General features: G+C 37.6%; 1 protein-coding gene across 1 annotated transcript; it reads left to right on the forward strand.

The window, feature by feature from the left end:
* The first annotated feature begins 1,412 nt into the window (after positions 1–1,412).
* On the forward strand, positions 1,413–1,913 carry LOC127137647 (embryonic abundant protein VF30.1-like). Its single transcript, XM_051064088.1, has one exon. It carries the CDS (start codon positions 1,413–1,415, stop codon positions 1,911–1,913), a length of 501 nt encoding a protein of 166 aa, XP_050920045.1.
* The last annotated feature ends 21,755 nt before the right edge of the window (positions 1,914–23,668 follow it).

Below are 23,668 nucleotides of genomic sequence, written 5' to 3' on the forward strand. Positions count from 1 at the left end.
TAAATTTAATTTAATTCAACATTATTACTTTTAAAATACTTAAAAAAATAGTTATGGTCAAATATAAAAATTAAGTGAAAAGAGAAAACTAATCTTAAATATAAATTTCTTTTATAATGGATCACAGTACATTATATCTGCCTTAAAAAATAATAATCTTTTAGGGGGGAATCTTCATTAAACAAAAGTAGCCCAAGTGAAATGATTTTAAGTGTTTGTAAGGTCTATTTTACCTCTTAAAATTAAAACTCAGGTTAAATTGGTGAGATTATAAGATTTCTTTCGTCATAAACAGAGATTTTTTATTTAAATCCAATAAAAAAATATAACACTCTTAAATCTTTTGAGGGAACGATTTATCATATATTATATTCCACTCCGACTTGAGAGATTTAAAAAAAATTATTCTTCACAAAATGCATCACATTTTGGTTTTAGTTCATGTAATATGTATTTAAGTCATTATAAATATAGCAATTTTAGTTTTTAGTCTTTATTATTTTTGTTTTAGTCCTAAACTCATTAAATTTAGTATTTGTAATATGTATATTACTACTTATTTTAAAAGATTAAAATCAAATATTATACATATTACATATATTAATTTCTATACAAATAAATTTTTCAATGACTAAAAAAAAGGAAGAAAAGTAAAAAAGAGTATATTTGCAATGAATAAAAATAAAATAATTATTTTTACAAATAAAAATTCTTAATATTTGCAGGAATCATTTACATATTTATATCTTTCGTTAATTTTATATTTTACATCAGCATTCATTTTTATATATCATTTTATTTTACTTGGTTCATATTAATATCTAAAGAAACTATTCATGATTATGTATTTAACTTAAAATTTGATGTTGTAGATAAAGGAATAAGTATTCCTATCAAAAGTCGAGAAGAGAAATAATATTGGACTATCATTTTTAAACATGACTTATATCCTGGGAAAACAATGAACTTAGGTATCCAAAAACATTCAGATATTCAATCATCAAAATCAAAAACACATGCACCAGTCAAAAGAGCAACCTATACTTTTAAGACTCTTAAAGGGCTTGGACAAACACTTGAAAAAGAAACTACTGGAACAAATCAACCATTTGGAACGTTTGTGTGGTGGTATAAAAAAGAAACTGAAAGATCAACCATTAGGAGCGACAAAGCAACCAAAATAGAAACTATTGCAACAAATCAACCTTTTGGAACATTTGTATGGTGGAATAAAAAATAAACTGATAGACCAACCATTAGGAGTGACAAAGTAACCAAAATAGAAACTACTAGAACAAATCAACCTTTTGGAACGACTGTGTGGTGGCATAAAATAGAAACTGAAAAAGAAACAGAAATAGAAACTGAAAATAACCTACAAGAGGAAAATCAACCTTTTGGATTAAGTGAACATGGTAAAAAGAGAAACTAAAAAATCAAATCAACCTTTTGTAGCCCAAACATTGGATGAAAAAGAAACTCACATTCTTAACAACTATTGTGGAACACCATCAGGAATAGAGGAACACAAACATTGCGTCCTATCACTAGAATCAATGATGGATTTTGTCATTTCAAAGCCTGGAAAGAATATCAAAGTGATGTCAAGTTCCTTTTCTCAAGGTCAAGACAAATATGTAGTTCAGGAAGTAAAGAAAATTGGAGACAAAGCAGTGATGTGTCATAGATTGAATTTTGAAAAAGTTGTATTTTATTGTCGCGTAGTCAATGCCACAACAACTTACATGGTCCCAATGATGGCCTCCGATGGAACTATATCAAAAGCACTAATAATTTGCCACCATGACACTAGAGGTATGAATCCTAATGTGTTAAATGAAGTTCTCAATGTTAAGCCAGAAAATATATTTGTTTGCCATTTTATTGGCAATATGGTTGTTGCCTATGGTTGATTGAATCTCATGTTTGGACTTGTTCTAAAGTGATATATGAAAATAAAAATGATGTGAAAAATCATATATTATGTATATTCAGTGTCATCTATGTATTCTAAATAATATTAGTTCTAAATTAGTTAGAACTATGGGTTTGTGTATGTGTAGGGTAGTAGTCAATGGTCAGTCCTTAATGTACTTTATGTAAAACCTTATCTTTATATGGATTTCAATTGTCTTGTAGTATAATTATAAAAATATCCCCTAGTGATAAAGTTTTCACCATGTTTGTACAAAGGACTGAGTGAAGTTTATAAAATATGACGCCCTCCTTTGAATTATCTTTTAATTGAAAATAAAAAAGATTTCACTTGATTGGAACTACCAACCAAGTGGAAATGTTGCGGTAGTCGTGGGTTTGACTCACAATGCCAACAAATTTGTGTCTTATTTCTTATTAAAGTAGTGCATTTCTTTTTTTTCAAATAAAAAAAATCATATTTTCCTCCATTGGAATTATCAACCGAGAGAAAAGGTAGCATTCGTCGTTTTATTTTTAATGAAAAAATGTCTTTCTTTCATTTTTTTAATTAATAAAAAATCTGCACCTTGTTTTATTTAAAATTATCTTTAAATTAAAAATAAATAAGATTTTCCTTTAGTTGAAAGGTTCAAACCAAGATAAATAGTGGATCAATTAAATAAAATGACGACTAAATTTGATTCCTTTTTATTTTAAATTAAGAAGAATAGGATTTTCCCTCGGTTTGGAGGTTCCAACCGAGGAGAAAAGCTGTTATTTTTTTCTTCTTCAAAGTAAAGCTATAACTTGTTTCTTAATTTTCCCTTAACGAATACCATTGAGCCCTAGCGAAATTCATCATATCCTCGAAACATTATCTCCATTAACAAACAAAACCCTAAACTTAAATAAAAAATATTATTTCTTCACTTAACCAAACTTGATAACACCATTTTTCCCCACATACGAGCTTTAGACCTCCGTCACATATTCTTGCCACCGTGTGCGTGATTTTAAAGAATCACGGTCACAATGTAATCTAACGTAGTCGTGATGAGGCAATTTTTTGACACATTTTTGTAGTTTGTTATAGAGAATTGTGCGAGTTTTTTTAGGGATCTGGAATTTTTAGGAGAAAGTAACGGCAATTTTCCATGTTATTCTCACATCAACTTATGGTAATTCATTGTTACACTACGCGTAGCTAAATTTATTTGATTAGGTTTTAGGAGGTGAAACTAATTTGTACTTCGTTGGATCATATGAATGTTTGGTGTTATATAAATATTTTTACCTTATATTTATTCAATTGCTGTTCTTCTTATTGCTCTTTGTGTGTTTACGAGCATGCAAAGAAAATTTAGATGAGTATAGATTACTAAACATAAGTTTACCGATCTGAATTAGAGAAAATTATTTAACTTAGGAATTAACTATGGATAGGTAATTATAAGATGTGGTTAGAGAACTAACATACTTATATTGCCTAGTATAACTTTGAATTCACCTAAGGAATTAGGGACTTGTAATGTAAATGAGTGAGATGTACACCAAGGAATTGTGTAGTGGTCGAAAAGTACAAGTATGCATGTCATCCTTCCATAAGTCATGATCCTCAAAGGTCTTAGTAGGTATATTACAATATATGGTGGTTAGGGCTTGCTCACGGCGGTGAGAAACCATGTATCGTGATAGTTTAAGAAACCTGATCATGTGAGGTGAGAGGTCAGGTGTGAAACATTGTGATTTGAGTGATATGCGTCTCAAATGAGATATGTCATTTTTTGTTGGAGAAGAGGTATCTATAGAGGCTTTGAGCCTAGGGTTTTCTTGGGAAAGGTTACCGCTCACCTAGTACATGGTAAACAGTTGGATCCCTATTTCTAAGTAGGTTGTAGGTCAATTATTGTCCTTAACTTGTCTCTACCCAAAAAATATATTATCACGTGTTTACCATGAATGAGAGATAGGGAAACTTTGAGGGGCGATATGGTACCTCCCTGAGGACTATATATGATCGCAGCCTTACCTGGGGGCGACCTATAGTCATCTCCCTAACTAGGTAATTTACAAATATAAAACTACATAGTCCCTCAAGCAAGAGGCCTTTGATAAAGGATGAATTGTTTTTATACTGTGGTACGAGGGACTATCCCAAGGCCATGGGTTTCCCGATGATAAATGTGACGTGTTACACTTATTAAGTTTAGGGGATTTTTAAGAAGAATCATATTGTTTGGTCTCGTCTGAGGGACTCCAAGTCCCTCAGGAAAAGTTATACGTAGCCTGACTGATGAAACTATAAGTCCTTGAAAGAGGCATTGGACCTCTCGGGCGGGACTTGTAGTTGACATGGTGTGTTACCATTGCTACTACGGATAAATTGAGAGCATTTCACTTTGGTTTCTATTATCAGGTCTACTACAAGTGTCCTAGAGTTGCTAAAGGAAGTTACCCACCTTACATATGCTTGATGGTCATTCAACTGAAATTGAAATTTTTTAGGTATTAGTTTTTCTTCAAATCGTACTATTAAATCTTTACACCTTATACGAAATTAATATGCATATATTTGTAGGTACAATATCGAGATTGATGTTATCCATGGTGGTTGACGTTCTACTTTTGTGATTTGGGACTATAAGTTCCCATCTGTTGGAAGTTTTTGTTGCTCACATTTGTGATACAATGCTTCTGGTCCGGTCCTATATAACTTTTCATTTCAACTATCATGTCATGACAATTGTTGATTTTCTTATACACTCTTTCATTGCATATAGACTAGTGTTAATGGAAATCCAGGTGGCGTAATGCAAGTCTTATGTCGATCAACCATGAAAAAGACACAATTAAGAAGTTATTTTCTCAATGGGAGATTTGTAAGGCATTAAAATTATTTTAGGTTATTTTTTTCTCTACCTCTAAACAAATGTATGCTTGCAAAATAAATCTCTGCCATTTCGTAACAGATTCCAACATCTTTTGATGTCATTGATGGGAAAATTCCACAAGTTAATTATATGCAACGTTCTGTTAGTTTGATTTATTTAACTATCATTTTACCTATAACTTACATGTTACTCTTTATTTTATGAACCCTTTTACAATTAGATTAAGGATAGTGTAGATGAGACAAAATTGTTGATGAATAAAATATCATCGCAATAAGCATTACATAAAGCCACTGTTGTTATCTTGTATTGCACGAGATATAGTTGTTTTTAAATCATTATGAACTTTATTTTATAATTATGTATTTTGGTGCAGGAACTGGAAATTACATCTAAGCTTAATCCACAACCATTACCTCCAGTTCGATCTACAAGGACATTTGTTTACTTTTGAATCCTATTTACGACATTACTAATGTTTCTTGATTTCGCTTGACACAACATGGCTGGTTTTGTTTCTATTTCTAATAATACTAAGTCTTGGAAACTCTTGAAAAAATGTGATCCACAACCAGTCATTCTAATTAATACTTCCAAAAAGGATGCACATCATAGGTCCAACGAGTCATCCACTTTGAAAGAATTTGATGAAGGAGAACATTCATCATCCAGACTATATCACAAACATGTTAAGTTGGATAAGAAATAATAGAACTCTATGTTGTTTCTATCCCATCTTCTTTCTATGTTTCCATCTGCTTGAATGATATATTAATTTGGTTCTCAAAACTCAGTAACTAAATTTATATTCCTATGTAAGTTGTATGAATTCTTTATTACATTTATTATTGAGAAGTTATGTCTCAATTATATATTTCACTTTGTTGATATAATACAATACCATGATTCATGGTTAACAAATGAGACTTTAAATTTAATCATTAATAACATATCAACATAGTACCAATGATATATTTTTGTTTAGTGTAAGACAATAGATCCACGTTTTAGTTTATTTATATTTACATGGTCAATAATTAGAAACTTAAATAACTGGGTCAAATAATTTGCTTCATATATGTTTAATATTGTAGAATTAGCAACTTTGGAAAAATTATATCACTTTTGAAGTTATTAATTAATTTATATGACATGTAAGCATTGATTACCCATAGTAACAGACTAAGGGTTACTTATATCAATTTTCTTACCTTAACAGTAAAGATTTTTGGAAATCTCAAAAAATCTATGGAGAATTTCAATCAATTTTGATGAACAAGATTGTTATCACTCACACAATAACAACGAAAAGAGAAGAACAATGGAGAAAGAAAGAGTGTAAAGAATGATGAAGGAGAAGAAGAATTAAAATTCTGCAGAATTTCTCTCTGCCCAAAAATCATGGAAAACTTCTTATTCACTTTGCAACTGCAAAATACTGTGAATACAATCATATGAATACTTTATTCACGTCATTACAAAAATAAGGCTTACTCCATCTATTTATAGATTTAGGTTAACTTGGACCTCAAGGCAAAGCCCAAAATAGCTAACACTACTAAAATAGGCATAAGTCAAAATCCTGTGTGAAGCAACATGCTTCGACACTTCGACATTTCGGCACACTAACACAACTCGACACACTAGGTGGTTCGACACTTCATTGCTCTGTCGAGCAACCTGATTTGACACAAGGAATTACAATTCAACACACCACCTAATTCATTGTGTCTAAGCTATCCACATTCATCATAGCTCTTAGTCTTCTGAACACTTCGACCTGCACTCCCTTCGTCATGATGCCTGCAATTTGATTCTCAGTTCTACGATGTTACATATTCATCTTCCCATCTGCTATCTGCTCTTGAAGATAATGGAACCTCATCTCGATGTGCTTGCTTCGACCATGTGCTATCGGATTTTTCGCAAGATTGATAGCTGACATGTTGTCGATCTTCATGGTAATTGCTCCATGAGTCTTCGCCGTTACCTTTTCGACCAGATGCACCATCCACGTTGATCGACATGCACAAAGAGAAGCAACTATATATTCTGCTTTGCACGATCATAATGCCACTACTGGCTCTTTTCTCGAACTCCAAGCAACTGGTGCACCACCTAACATAAACACATAGCTAGTTGTGGATTTTCGATCCTCAGCATCACTACACCAACTTGAGTCGATGTATCCCACTAATTTGCATTCTTTTCCTTCATCATCTGCAGGAAACAAAATGCCATAGTCGATAGTTCCTTTCAGATACCTTAGTATCCTCTTCGCCACTGTAGATGTGATACCTTTGGCTTCTGCATGAACCTACTCACCATACCTACACTGTATGCTAAGTCGGGCTTTATGTGACAAAGGTATCAAAGTGACCCAATAAGTATTCTATATTGGGTTGGGTCGACATCATCTTCATCTGAATATCAAAAACTATTTTAAATGAATTAAAAATAACCAGAAAAGAGAAAATTCCTAAAAAATATCAAATGATAAAATAAAAAATATTAAAAATCATTTTTAGAAACTAGAAATTAAAAGAAGAAGAATGCAATTGGTCTCACATTTTTTGGACCAATAATGAAGGAGATATGATTTTTTGAAAATGAAATGGAATTAAAGAAATAAAAAGAAAATTGAAATAAGAAAATAAAATTTGGAAAAACATGGAGCGTTGGATGAAGCTCATTAAATGAGTTGGCAAATCAAGTGGACCACATGCGCGCATCCACCATGCGCTTCAGTCAACTGAATCACACGCTGCCTATAACACCCCTTTTTCTACCCCAAAATACATAACATATAATCAGAGTAAATAAACACGCATATAAACAAAGGGCGTCACATCGACGTTTTCAAAACCTAAAAGCTTTTAAAAACCAACATCATTCATCATCAATATACAATACACCTGGTCATTTAAAATAACACATTTCACTTGTCATAATTATTCAAGAATATGCGTTCGCAACCAAAAATAATGAATACTCATGTATTTCATAAAATGATCCATGTCTCATACCATGATCATCTCTCAATAATCACCTCAAGATAAAATAAAACAAGTAATTACATGATGCATATCCAAATAAGATACGAGTTCAATACTACTAATCTACCCAGTGTTACATGACCAGAGCATCGACTCACTACTTAGTCTTCAAACTAAAATACAGAAGCTCTCTGGCTAAATCTCGAATGAGCTACCTTCCACTTACTTCAGCGATACTACTCTTGAGTATCTGCGCGATATCCATGTAAAGGTAACATTCAAACAGAAAGGGTGAGAATTCAAATCATTACGAAGAAGTATAATAAGGCACAATGATTAAATCAACAATTAAAGGAATTCATCACACTTCATATAACCATGTAAATAATACTAACCAATGTTTATTTCACATGTTTCAAACATCCATCAAAACTCAAGAAGTATAATATTCAAATCCAATATTATATTCACAAATATACACACAACTACAACTATCACATAATCACATATTTTGCCAAATTATGTATCCAAACATCACCAAATTCAATTACCACATATCACACACACATCACAATCACAACAATGCATACACGCCATGATCACAAAACTCCAATGTGACTCAATGCAAGACATGTGACTCTATGCATGCGGTACCTCAATGTGAACCCAACGTTTCACCGCTTTTCGATTCAATATCTAGAATCCAAGCCACGCTTTCGATCTGGACAAGATCAAAGCCACTACCACGCCTATTTCCAATTAAGGATCAACGTGTGCTACACCTATTTCCAATTAAGGATCAACGTCTATCTACCACGCCTATTTCCAATTGAGGATCAACGTGTGCTACGTCTATTTCCAATTAAGGATCAACGTCTATCTACCACGCCTATTTCCAATTAAGGATCAACGTCTATCTACCAAGCCTATTTCCAATTAAGGATCACCGTCTGTGTGAACCCACAATTTCACCGCTTCCACTATGAAGCCGACCATGCCATGAATGAATGTACAAATACCAACACATATGCAATGAAGAGCATCTCTACCATCTTAACATTCCACATATCACCATAACTCAACTCTATGAATTATCCACCAATGGTACATATACACATTCATAATAATATATCATTCACAATCCACCAATGGTACGTATACACATTCATAACAATATATCATTCACAATCCACCAATGGTACATATACACATTCATAACAATATATCATTCAAAATCCACCAAGGGTACATATGCACATTCATAACAATATATCATTCACAAATATAGGCTAATTATTAAATACGCACACTTAGATTTCATTCCAAACGAATACAGCATTTAAAATCTCAAATTTTCACTTTTCAAACATTGTTAACCGGTTAACGCATATGGTTAATCGGTTAACATAAAACAGAATCAATTTCCTGGCAATTTTCAACAGTGTTAACCGGTTAATGCTTTTCGTTAATCAGTTAATGCAAAACAGAACACAATTTCTAACAGGTTTTCAACAGTGTTAACCGGTTAACGCATTTGGTTAACCGGTTAACGCAAAACAGAATGCTATTCCTACGTTAACACAAAACAGAATGCAAAATTTCCTGCGTTTTTCATCGTTGGAGGACTTTCGGACCTCCGATTTCGATACCGTAAAAAGCCGCACATTCAGAAAATTATAACCCATACAATACTCTAATTATATAAGGTTAATTTACAATTTTAGCACAATTAAACCACCACAAATCAAGAATACTCAACAAAACCTAATAATTTCAACAACCATATAAAATTAAGGATTTTAACCTAAACATACATCTACCCATTGACCCAATCATACTAACCCATAATAATAAGGATTCCCCCCTTACCTCTTCAATTATCTGGAAACCCTAGCTTCTCTCTTGTTCTTCCCCTCTTCTCCTTACTTTTCCTCTTCTCTTTCTCTATTGCCTCAAATAATCAAATGAATCCTAATTCTCACTCTCCTCACCTCTTTTATACTAGTATTCTATTTGGGCTTAAAGCATGATGCTTCTAATTTAATTCATAGGCCCAATAAGACCTAATATTTAAATATCTCTAATTAGTTCAATTAAATTAAACTAACACAATATACCTACCAAGTTAATTAATTCAATTATTCAATTATATCTCATATCAACTAAATAATTAATTAACACACCAAATTAATTAATATAATCAATTATTATACCACCTAACAACCAATTAATTAATTAACACTCCAAATAAATAAAATAAAATATAATAATAATAATAATATAATAATTAAATACAAAAATTGGGTTGTTACAACTCTCCCCCACTTAAAAGATTTTCGGCCTCGAAAATACCTCAAACGAACAACTCCGGATACGATTCCTTCATCTTATCCTCGAGTTCCCAAGTAATATTGCCATTGGCGACTCCTCCCCATATCACTTTCATTAAAGCATTCTCCTTACCACGAAGCTTCTTCACTTCTCGATCTTCAATTCGCATAGGTGATGTATCAACCGTCAAATTATCCCGCACTTGCACATCATCTAATGGAACAACATGCGATGGATCCGCAATGTACCTCCTCAATTGAGATACATGGAACACATCATGAAGATTAGAAAGTGATGATGGTAATGCAATTCGATATGCCACTTCACCTACCCTCTCGGAAATCTGATAAGGACCAATGAAAGGCGGCGTCAACTTACGCGACTTCAAAGCTCTACCCACACCCGTTATTGGCGTAACTCGAAGAAACACATGCTCATCTTTCTCAAACTCAAGAGCTTTCCTCCTCTTATCATGATAACTCTTTTGACGACTCTGAGAAGCCTTCATCTTCTCTTGAATCATCTAAATCTTATCCGTAGTCTCTTGAATCAACTCGGGTCCAATCACAACACTCTCTCCGGATTCGTACCAACATAAAGGAGTTCTACACCTTCTACCAAAAAGAGCCTCAAAAGGTGTCATTCCAATACTCGAATGGAAACTGTTGTTATACGTAAACTCGATCAAAGGCAAGAAACTATCCCAATTTCCTCCTTGTTCCAAAACACAAGACCTCAAAAGATCTTCAAGTGACTGAATAGTCCTCTCCGTTTGACCATCAGTTTGCGGATGATATGCCGAACTCAAACGCAACTTCGTACCCAAAGCACTTTGCAAACCTTCCCAAAATCTCGAAGTGAACCTCGGATCTCTATCCGAAACAATGCTCGACGGAATACCATGCAAACACACAATCCTTTCGATGTACAACTTAGAAAGTCTCTCCATCGAATAATCCATCCTTATCAGAATAAAATGAGCACATTTCGTCAACCTATCCACAACGACCCAAATCGCCTCACAATTACTCGATGTTCTCGCAAACCCGAAACAAAATCCATAGAGATAATATCCCACTTCCACTCGAGAATAGATAACGGTTGCATCAAACCAGACGACTTTTGATGTTCAATCTTTAAGTTTTGACAAGTCAAACATGAATACACAAATTCCGCTACATCCTTCTTCATACCTTGCCACCAAAACATCTTTCTTAAGTCTTGATACATTTTAGTAGCACCAGGATGAATACTCAAACCACTTCTATGCCCTTCCTCGAGAATCCTCTTTCTCAAATCCGCAACATCCGAAACACAAACTCGATCACGACACCTCATGATACCATTCTGATCAATCCAAAAGTCACCACCTTTGCCTTGATTAATCAAAGTCATAACATCGACTAATTTCAAATCTGACTTTTGACCTTCTCTAATCTCTTCAAGAATGCCACACGTAAGCTTCAACATACCCAGCTTAACCCACGAAGGCGTCGCTTCACAAACCAAACTCAAATCTCTAAATTGCTCCAACAATTCAAGTTCTCGAATCATCAACATAGACATGTGCAATGATTTCCGACTCAATGCATCGGCTATAACATTCGTCTTTCTAGGATGATAATTCAAACCAAAATCATAATATTTCAAGAATTCCAACCATCTCCTTTGCCTCATATTCAATTCCTTCTGATCGAACAAGTACTTTAAACTCTTGTGATCACTAAACACATCAAATCGCGATCCAAACAAGTAATGTCTCCAAAGCTTCAACACAAACACAACGGCGACCAACTCTAAATCATGCGTCGGATAATTCCTCTCATGAACTTTAAGTTGCCTTGAAGAATAAGCTACCACTTGCCCTTTTTGCATCAGAACACCTCCCAAACCCAACAAAGAAGCATCACAATACACAACGAAGGTTTCTAACGGATCCGGTAAAATCAAAAAAGGAGCCGTAGTCAATCTTCTCTTAAGCTCTTGAAAATTCGCTGCACACTGCGAAGTCCAAATGAAAGCTTGACCTTTCCTCGTCAACTGCGTCAACGGTAACGACAACTTAGAAAATCCTTCAATGAACTTCCTATAATAACCAGCCAAACCAAGGAAACTTCGAATCTCAGCAACAGATTTAGGAGCTTCCCATTGAGATACAACTTCAATCTTCGTAGGATCCACAGAAATACCACCACTCGAAATCACATGTCCAAGAAAACTTACTTCACTCAACCAAAACTCACATTTAGAGAGTTTAGCAAACAATTTCCTCCCTTTCAACACCGATAACACAACCTTCAAATGCTCGGCATGATCCTCTTTACTCTTGGAATAAATCAATATATCGTCAATGAACACAACAACAAACTTATCCAGATACTCATGAAAAATTCTATTCATATACACCATAAATACACCAGGCACATTAGTCACACCGAAAGGCATCACGGAGTACTCGTAGTGACCGTACCTTGTCTGAAAAGCAGTCTTTTGAATATCCTCAGCCTTTACACGAATCTGATGATACCCAGACCTCAAATCAATTTTGCTAAACGCACAAGCTCCAACTAGATGATCCATCAGATCGTCAATCCTCGGAAGTGGATACTTGTTCTTAATCGTCACTTTATTCAGTTGTCTATAATCAACACATAATCTCATAGAACCTTCTTTCTTCTTGACCAACAGAACAGGTGCACCCCACGGCAACACACTAGGACGAATAAACTTCTTTTCAAGCAAGTCTTCAAGTTGACTCTTCAACTCTTTCAACTCAGACACAGACATTCTATAGGGAGCCATCGATACAGGACTAGTTCCAGGAACTAAATCAATCGAAAACTCAACCTCACGTTCCGGCGGTAAATCACTTATATCTTCCGGAAATACCTCCGGAAACTCACAAACTATTGTCAATTCTTCAATCGTCCTCTTCTCACGAATATCCAAAGTTGCCAACAACATAAACAACTCGGCGCCATCTTGCACCAATTCACCAACTTGCTTAGCAGACACAAACCAATCTTCCTTCGCACCAACCTCAGGAAAATAACAGTCTTCTCAAAACAGTTGATATACACCCGATTAACTTCTAACCAACACCATCCTCGAATCCGACCTCTCTTCGGGTTCAGGGAAAGCACAACATTCTCAAACAGGTTAACTAGCCAACACTACACTCTTGCATGTAACAACATAATGTCCAAGTTCGATACAATTGGAACATCCAAGAGAAGCAGACGCTTCTCCCCCACTTATTTCATTCCCAACCTGCAATGGAGAATAAAACAAGCATCGACAGTGTTCTCACACACATGTCGCATACTAGGGAACAAACATAATTAAACAACCTGGCCGGACAGACCAACCAGACAAACAATATCGATCGTGTCAAATACACAAATCAAATACAACGGGATGGAAAAACCTAACGACTATTGACCAACTGGTCGACCATGCTCTGATACCACTAATGTAACACCCCTTTTCTACCCCAAAATACTTAACATATAATCAGAGTAAATAAAAACGCATATAAACAAAGGGCGTCACATCGACGTTTTTAAAAACTAAAAGCTTTCAAAAACCAATATCATTCATCATCAATATACAATACACCTGGTCATTTAAAATAACACATTTCACTTGTCATGAATATTCAAGAATATGCGTTCGCAGCGGAAAATAATGAATACTCATGTATTTCATAAAATGATCCATGTCCCATACCATGATCATCTCTCAATAATCACCTCAAGATAAAATAAAACAAGTAATAACATGATGCATATCCAAATAAAATATGAGTTCAATACTACTAATGTACCCATGTCGCATTACGCGAAAAACCGGCGGAAAAACGAAACAACAGAGCCGCCACCATGCGTTATTTATCCCAAAGGAGGGAAAGGAAACGCTCGAAGTAAACCTGGAAAGGACATGGTCTTACGACCAGAGATGCAAGGATCGGGAGTCGGTTATGCGAAGGGAAGGTATTAGCACCCCTACGCATCTATCGTACTCGACGGGATCCACGCTCAGAAAGAATAGAAGGAAGGTTGCTAACGACTGCTCATAAATTGCACAAGGCTGGAAGGAAACACAGAAAGACAAAGAAGCGGACTCGGCAGGATATCGCATCCTGGGCCTACGTAGTCTGTCAGACACAGACATCAGAGTCGACGTAGTTCGGGAACGGGGGAAACGTGCTCGCTAGGATGTCACACCCTATGCATACGTATCTTCTCTAACTAGAGAAGAATCAGAGCACTCGTAGCTAGGCTAACGCACGCCAAACAAAACACAAACAGGAAACCGACTGCCAATCGCTGGACTTATATCAGACTCCGAACCAACAAACACACACACAGGAAACCGACTGCCAATCGCTGGACTTACGTCAGACTCCAACACACACAAAGGGTGGTTGAAAAAGAAAAAGGGCGCCCGGAGAGATCAGCTCATCTCCTGCCTACGTACCTCATCTGGTATGAGGATCAGGGCGACGTAGTTCCCCTAAACAGGGAAAGAACTTCTAACCTAACCAGAGACAAAGGGAGATAACAAACTACTAGGGAGACTACGACTCGAGCCTAGAAGTTGTCATGCATACGATCCCTATGTTGAGGTCTTTATCCTAACTTGCACAAGAAGCAAGCTAGCCTAAACAGCACAATCATCAAACACAAACACAAACACAAGAGCAAGCACACACATTATATGCAAACAATTGGCTCACACAAGGCTAGGCTTTAATCAAGGGGTCATGTCAACCTCGACAAACAAGCCAAATGGAATGGGTGTTTTGTGCTCTTAACCCTAACGTTGAGAGTTAGGGTGAAGCAGATGAAATGGGAAATGAGGGTAAGACCTCATAGCTCTTATCCCTGGCCTGGGAGAGCTTCAATCAATGAAAGTGTGGGAGTCCAGAATCAAGGAACTCTTCTCCACATGACTGACACAACAAGATCTTGGGTTCTTATTCACAATGCATCAACACATGGTGTGTGAGAAAAGTGAATGACACAACTGAATAGCAGGGGATGGATTGGACATCCCTTGTATCTCTGCCAATGCCTCTTCACTTAGGAGGTGTTTGAATGTACAAGGCACAACAGTAAACAATCACAAGCATTTCCTCTTAAGGAGGGCTTCAGACAGGTGCCTACCAATAACAGTAGGTCTTCCAGACTACATGAAGATCAAGGGATTATACCTCAGTGGTAAGCAAACCACAAGCTAGCAAAGCAAATTTCAAATGAACTTAAAGCAACTTAAGTACCTGTGAAAACAACTAAACCAATCAGTTCAACTGTACAGACAAACAATCAACAGTTAATAACAAACAGACAGACAAAGCATCATCAGACAAGAATGAGCAAGCCACAAGCATAAGTGAATTGTTCTCAAAGCCTACAAAACACACAAAGGTTAGCACATGACAACCATTGACCAAGCTTAAATGAAGGAGCCACTCCAATCACGAAAATGTACACTTGAACCTGAAATTCACAACCCAAATGGTAAGTCCAAACCACTAGGTCAAAGCCTAGGGTCAAAAGAGGATCAAAAATCCAAAACAGAACCTCAAACTCAACACAAATGATTTTTAACCAATCAAGAACAAGTCCTAAAAAGGACCAAATCATAATCAATAGGCAAGTCCATTTCATGTGCAGCATAAGTCAAAGACCAATTAAAGGCATCCAAATGGTCAACATGAATGAAAATTCTCAATCAAAACAGAAATGATTCAAATAATTCTGGAAAAATTCACGAGCAATCAAGACATCCACAACATCCATCACACAAAAAATCAGAAGCATTGAAGATCATTTGGCATGGAAATCACATTGCACAAGTAAGAGCATCAAAAGGTGTGACACAAATTGTCACACCATGTTAGCATGAGCATAAAACAGAAATGGAGCATGGGAAAAATGTCAAACCAAATCCAAAATGTGCATCAATGTGTCTAGAATCAGCATGCAAAATTTCAAGTTCATTGGATTAAAAACAAGCATTTCACAACAAGGTCAAAAATGGATACATGCTCACATAACCTAGCACCAAATAAAATCCAGCCATGCACAATTTTCCAATTTATGCTCATAGAATACTAGACAGAATAAGGAGCATTTTGCAAAAAATTGGGATTAAATTGGATGAGTTTTCAATTTGTTATGATTTTATGAAGTTTGGAAACAATTTGAAGTCAAAATGTGAACAAGCATGGCCAAATAAGGGAGGGAAACATGAAAATGAGAGGTAATTTGAATATTGGTGCGCACCAGGATCGAACCTGGTTGATTTTCAAATATGCGCACCTCACCAAAACGGTGGCGTTTTGGTAAAGCCCTAAGCGCGCCTAGAAATTCGTAGCTAAACTGGCAATGCGTAGCAAATTCATAGCAAATTCAAAGCGAATCTGGAAATGCTCATGATCTTCATAGGTTGAAGATGAAGATTGCATGAACTTCATGCACCAAACCCAGATTTTCCAGAAAACTTCCAGAAATCAAAAACAAATGCACCAATTGACTCATCACTTCATGCACATGCAACATCAAGCAACAAATCATGCCAAAACATCATAACAAACTCAGATCGAAGGAAATAAAATTTGACATCAAACTTTCAAACATGCATAACTTCATGGATAATACACCATTTCACTCAAATTTTATACCAGAATAATCACTAATCAAAGATCTACATGAATATCATAATGAATTGGAGAATAGATGAGATCGAAAATCAACCTCTTGAAGAACAGCAAGTTGAAACTCGTGCTACAAGGCTCAGCAATGTCTCAAATCTCTTCTACAATGATTGTTGAGGTGATTGATGATGAATTGGATGCTCCAGCACGCACGAATTTAGCTTAATTTGCAACCTCCATTGAACCTTCAAGCTCCATGTATGGTCAAAACTGGCACGAATTCTCTCAAATCCACGTTCAATTTGCCTCAAAAACACTTCCTCATTATGAATCCAACAAGAGAAGTGGCTTTTGTGTGAAGAAATTGGGAGTTCTTGATGAGAGAAAAATTTGATTGATTTTGGGATCTAGATCTGAAAACTGTGGTTTTTGGCCAATGCAGTTAAGATTAACCTTATAAATCACTTGTTAATCATCCTGAAAACAAGTTTAAGCCAAAGCCAAGTGAGATTAGCAAGTTGTAAGGTGTATTCACAAAATTGGATTTTCACCTTATGCCTTTCATGCATGCGTGAACAGTGCACAATGCTGATCCAAAACCACTTAAACAAGGCCCATGCAAGCTTTGGAATTGATATTTTATGCATATAATCATCCAAATTGATTTTAGAAAATTTCCTTCAAAAAACATCATGAATGAGCACATGATCATGCAAGTGAAATTCATGCCATGTAATGGATGTTTTGGAAACTACATGTTATGAGGAACAAAATGAAAAAAGAACCACTCATTTTGGAGCTTTGGTTCAAAAGTTATGCCCATTTGAATTTTTAAGCACACTTTGCCATGATTTGATCATAACTCCTTAACCATTCATTAGAAATTCATGATCTTGGACTTTTTGGAAATGGGAGAGAAAGATATTCAACTTTCATGTTGGACAAAATTTCATTTGAAGCTTTATTTATGACGTAAGATTGAGTTGAAGTTGGTCCAAAATCTTTCCATTTTTGGAAATTTCAAATTATAGGTCACTTGCTATTTTGGGAAATTCTTGACCTGACTTCAAATTCTTCAATGTGAGTGTTTGAAATGTTAAATGAGACTAGTTTGAACATGAATGAAGCATCTCTAACCACTTCCCACCTCCAAATCCACAGTTGACTTTGCAGTTGACTTGCAGTTGACTTTTATGGGCCTCAGATGACTTGCACATGCACTGATGAATCTGAGCCTTCAACACTTGGCCAAGTTGCTTCAAAATGATCCTTGAGTCATGTAAGCTCATTGGAATCACCCTAGGGCTTTGATCTCATGGAAAATGCTCTTGTTGCCTTGCACAGTTGAATCTCCTGACCAGTCTTGCCTAATGAGATGTAACATGCTATGTAATGCTAATGCAATCCTAATGACCTAAAAAATGAAATGAAAACAAATGGGAGGTGTAAATTTGAGGTGCTACAGCTGCCCCTATTCAATCAACTGGGAACCTGAACGGATGAGAGCAACGACTGTCAGACATTCAAAGTAAACAGGGATTGAATACCAAAGAACCGTAGAAATTTGCACTCTGCGAGAGATGATACAAAGAAAAGCGAGGCCATGTACCGATGGCGGCTGCACAATAATTTCAGGAAAGCGAGGCCATTTACCGATGGCTAATGTCAGCGGGACCATTTACCGATGACTGCTGGGAAACAACATCCAAAAGAAGTAGGACCATTTACCGATGGTGGCTTCAAATGGGAATTTGATATTAAAAGGAAGCAAAACCATTTACCGATGGTGGGTTCAAAGCAACTTGATATTTACCGATATCAACGCAGCGAGACCATTTACCGATGGCTGCTGGGAAACAGATGTCACAGAAAGCGAGGCCATTTACCGATGGCGGCTAAACTGGGCATTCGATATTTACCGATATCGAAGCAAGACGAGGCCATTTACCGATGACATCTCCAACTGGGGAGGAGAAGGATATTTGCAACTGGAACCCGACAAGACGTTTACCGACGACTCTACTGGGGATTTGATATATCAACAAAAAGATACAGGACCAGACATTTACCGATGACTGGGATGAGAGTCGATGTTTACCGACATCGAAAGATGATGTTTACCGACATCCAAAAAAGACGACCAGGCATTTACCGATGACTGGGGAGAGACTCGATGTTTACCGACATCGAAAGATGATGTTTACTGACATCAAAACAAAGAACGACCAGACATTTACCGATGACTGGAGTGAGACTCGATGTTTACCGACATCGAAAGATGATGTTTACCGACACCAAGGAAAGAATACACATAGGTGCAGACATGACACTTCCCGGTATCACAAAAATGACATCTTCATATGTCGAGGCAAGGCTAAACACTTGCTGGGGATCTCTTAGGGGAGAATCAACCTTGAATGCTGTCTGTCAAGAGCAACTGTAGCAAATGTGTCGTACAGATGTTGAACAATGATCTGCCTCTGCCGGGGATATGGTCTAATTAGGTTTAACACATGAATGCATATGTTTGAATTTTTCTATGGCGTAATGCTCCATGTTGAATGGAAATGCTACGCGATTTGAGGATGCAATGATTACTACATGCAAGATGCAAATGATGAAAACTCCTGCTGGGAAGCAAACGGATTGCTCTGCTGAGCGCACAAATATGAATAGGTTCTCCAACTCTATGGGGAGACGCACTGCCGGGGGTGCCTTGCTGATCTAATACTCTGGGGACGGAAGAAAAAAACCAACCCAACTGGGAAGTCTCTGGCTGGGGAACAACACTGCTGGGGGAGAAAGGATCCCACCGGGAACAACCTTCACCGAATCCAATCCACTTGGGGACTCCGCTAGGGAAACAACCAATGCTCACCTCTGCTGAGGATAGCGGCCAATCCACTGATAGGATAAACTCTACTAGGGATAATTTTCACCGACCCTGATCCACTTGGGGAACTCGCTGGGGAAAACCATCAAAACAAACCTCTGTTGGGGAGATCCACTAGGGGAAAACATTCACAACCCTGATGGGGAACGACATTCACAACCCTGCTGAGGATTACAGTACTTCATACCCGACTACTGAGGAATAAACTACTCACTGACACCTCCGCTGGGGATACAACAACCTTCCGACTCGGTGGGGATTAATCTTCAGACTAGCTGGGGAAACAATAGCCTTTGTACCTGCTGATGAGGAACACACTACCCACAGACGCCTCTGCCGGGGAAGAACAGTTATAATAGCCTTCAGACTTGCTTGGGGAAACAGCCACTCAACCGTGCTGGGGAATCCCTGATCTTGACTATGCTGGGTAGACAAGTCCTGAACTTGCTTCATCTGCTGGGGAAAATCCCCATCCTCTCACACTACTGGACAGTGCTGGCAACATCCCTGAACAAACCATGGCTTATCTGCTTCAGCCAGGAACCAAAGGTGATAACCTGCAACCAACAAGACATACATGCCCCAGGGAATTGGATGGACAAGCTACACTCAAGTGTTCTCAACATTCAAAATGATTTTCAAATGTTTTATCTTTCTGCACGTTATTGTCTAGCCTTCATGTTTTTATATGCAATGTTTATCAAAAATTCGGACGTTTTTGCAAACAAAATAGTAAAAATAAAAACAAGAGAGCAATTTATCTGAATAACGACTTTTATTGATTGAAAATGGGCCTGAAAAGGCAAATACATCAGGAAGCAATTCCTAGAAAGAGGTAATTGCGCGCAAAAGGAAAAATCTATCCTAATGGCAATGTGAACACGGCATCCACTACTTCCCAATTCTGTTATGACTCACAGATCATCAATTTCTCCCCAAATTCCTTGCTTTCCGAGAAGAATGACTGGACCGATCATATCCTTCGAGATGGTAGACACTGAAGCGCGATGAAGTACAGATAACTCAGACTGTAGTCTTCGCTTTAATCCCTCTTTTGGATGGATCGCCCTTTCAGGTTTTCAATCCACCGGGATATCCATTTTTGCCTAAGCCGCCCCTTGCGTGTTTTCGACTTACCGGGTGTACATATTCTTTTCATTCTTTATCCCTAACTTTTGCCCGAACCTTTTTCTTCTTTCTTTTTTTGGTTCGCTGGGATGCCCTTTTTTGTTTGGACTCTCTTATTCTTTTTGTCCAGCGGGTCAATTTATGCGAAGTATTTTTTGACTACATCTGAGTTAACAGGGGACGGAAAATCTTCACCATCCATAGTTGTAAGCATCAAGGCTCCACCGAAGAAAACCCCTTTAACAACATATGGACCTTCGTAATTAGGAGTCCACTTGCCCCTGTTATCTGTACCGGGAGGAAGGATCCTCTTCAAAACTAAATCACCAGTCTGATAGCTTCGAGGACGCACTTTCTGATCAAAGGCTTTCTTCATCCTTCTCTGATACAACTGCCCATGGCACACAGCCGCTAACCGCCTCTCTTTGATAAGGCTTAGCTCGTTAAACCTTGTTCGAATCCACTCAGCTTCGTCAAGCTTGACATCCAACAGGATTCTCAGAGAAGGAATCTCCACTTCGACAGGTAGGACATCTTCCATACCATACACAAGGGAGTAAGGGGTTGCCCCGGTCGACGTACGCACTGAGGTACGGTACCTATGCAAAGCGAAAGGCAGCATCTCATGCCAATCCTTGTACGTCACGACCATCTTCTGCACAATCTTCTTAATATTCTTGTTTGCCGCCTCTACAACACCATTCATCTTCGGTCTGTAAGGAGAAGAATTGTGATGTTCGATCTTGAAATCTCTGCAAAGCTCTTTCATCATCTTGTTATTGAGATTCGAACCATTATCAGTAATGATTCTCTCGGGAACCCCATAACGACAGATGATTTCCTTCTTGATGAACCGGGCAACCACTTGCTTGGTCACATTGGCATAGGAAGCTGCTTCCACCCACTTGGTGAAGTAATCAATCGCAACCAGGATGAAGCGATGTCCATTTGAAGTAGTAGGCTCAATCTTCCCAATCATATCAAAGCCCCACATCGCGAACGGCTAGGGCGAATTCATGACATTCAGAGGGCTTGGTGGTACATGCACCTTATCAGCATAGATCTGACATTTATGGCACTTCCGAGCATACTTGAAACAATCGAATTCCATAGTCATCCAATAATAACCGGCTCTAAACAATTTCTTGGACATTGCATGACCACCAGCATGGGTACCAAAAGATCCTTCATGCACTTCTTGCACCAACATGTCTGCTTCGTGTCTATCCACGCATCTGAGCAGAACCATGTCAAAGTTCCTCTTGTACAGCACATCATCCTGATTCAAATAAAAGCTTCCAGCTAGCCTTCTCAGGGTTTTCTTGTCATTCTTTGACGCTCCTTCAGGATACTCCTGACTCTTGAGGAAGTTCTTGATATCAAAGTACCACGGCTTCTTATCAACAACCGACTCGGCTGCAAACACATACGCAGGCCTCTCGAGTCGATTCACCGCAACATGTGGCACATGATTCCACCAATGAACTTTGATCATAGACGACAAAGTAGCCAAGGCATCAGCCATCTGATTCTCATCTCGGGGGACATGATACAACTTCACCTTCTTGAAGAACGTCAGGATTCTTCTGGTATAATCTCTGTAAGGAATCAAATGCGGCTGATTGGTATTTCAATCTCCATTGACCTGGTTAATCACTAGAGCGGAATCTCCATAAATGTCCAGAGTTTTGATCCTCAGATCGATGGCTTCTTCTATCCCCATGATACAAGCCTCATACTCAGCCTCGTTGTTGGTTACATCAAAAGCCAATCTGGCAGAAAAAGGTATATGAGCACCTTTTGGATTGATAAGCACTGCCCAAACACCGTTGCCATTCATATTCACAGCCCCATCAAACATCAGTGTCCACTTGTCATCAGGATCCGGTCCTTCCTCGACAAGAGGCTCTTCACAGTCTTTCATCTTTAGATACATGATGTCTTCATCAGGGAATTCAAACATCATCGGCTGATAATCATCAATCGGTTGCTCGGCAAGGTAGTCTGACAAAATACTACCTTTGATGGCCTTCTGCGACGTGTACTGGATATCATACTCGGCTAAGATCATCTGCCAACGAGCAACCCGCCCAGTGAGAGCCGGCTTCTCAAAGATGTACTTCACTGGATCCAACTTAGAAATCAATAAGGTAGTATGGTTCAACATATACTGCCTCAGTCGGCGAGCAGCCCAGGCCAAAGCACAACAAGTTTTCTCGAGCTACGAATATTTTATTTCACAGTCGGTAAACTTTTTGCTAAGGTAGTATATGGCATGCTCTTTTCGACCAGACTCGTCATGCTGTCCCAATACACACCCCATCGAGTTCTCAGTCACTGACAGGTACATTATCAGAGGTCTCCCAGGAACTGGAGGGATAAGGATTGGAGGTTTTTGCAAATACTCTTTTATCTTGTCAAAAGCTTTCTGACAGTCATCATTCCACCTGATTGCTTGATTCTTTCTTAGCAATTTGAATATTGGTTCACACGTGGCAGTTAGGTGAGATACAAACCGTGCAATGTAGTTCAATCTCCCTAAGAACCCACGAACCTGCTTTTCCGTTTTCGGTTCAGGCATTTCTTGTATAGCTTTGACTTTTGCTGGATCAACCTCAATCCCTTTCTCACTGACAATGAAACCCAACAGCTTCCCGGACCTCACTCCAAACGTACACTTGTTTGGATTCAGCCTCAGTTTGAATTTTCTGAGTCTGTCAAACAACTTCTGCAAATTTACCAGGTGCTCCTCTTCTGTCTGCGACTTCGCAATCATATCATCCACGTACACTTCTGTAGCGGTGTATTCGTCGCTATATGATCTATTGATTAAACCATAAGCTAGAGATAC

This window comes from Lathyrus oleraceus, chromosome 4 (genome assembly GCF_024323335.1).
Source record: "Lathyrus oleraceus cultivar Zhongwan6 chromosome 4, CAAS_Psat_ZW6_1.0, whole genome shotgun sequence".
Taxonomy (NCBI): Eukaryota; Viridiplantae; Streptophyta; class Magnoliopsida; order Fabales; family Fabaceae; genus Lathyrus; species Lathyrus oleraceus.

Coding starts and splice junctions, on each gene's coding strand:
- LOC127137647 (XM_051064088.1), top strand. CDS start 1,413: ATGGTAAAAAGAGAAACTAAAAAATCAAATCAACCTTTTGTAGCCCAA.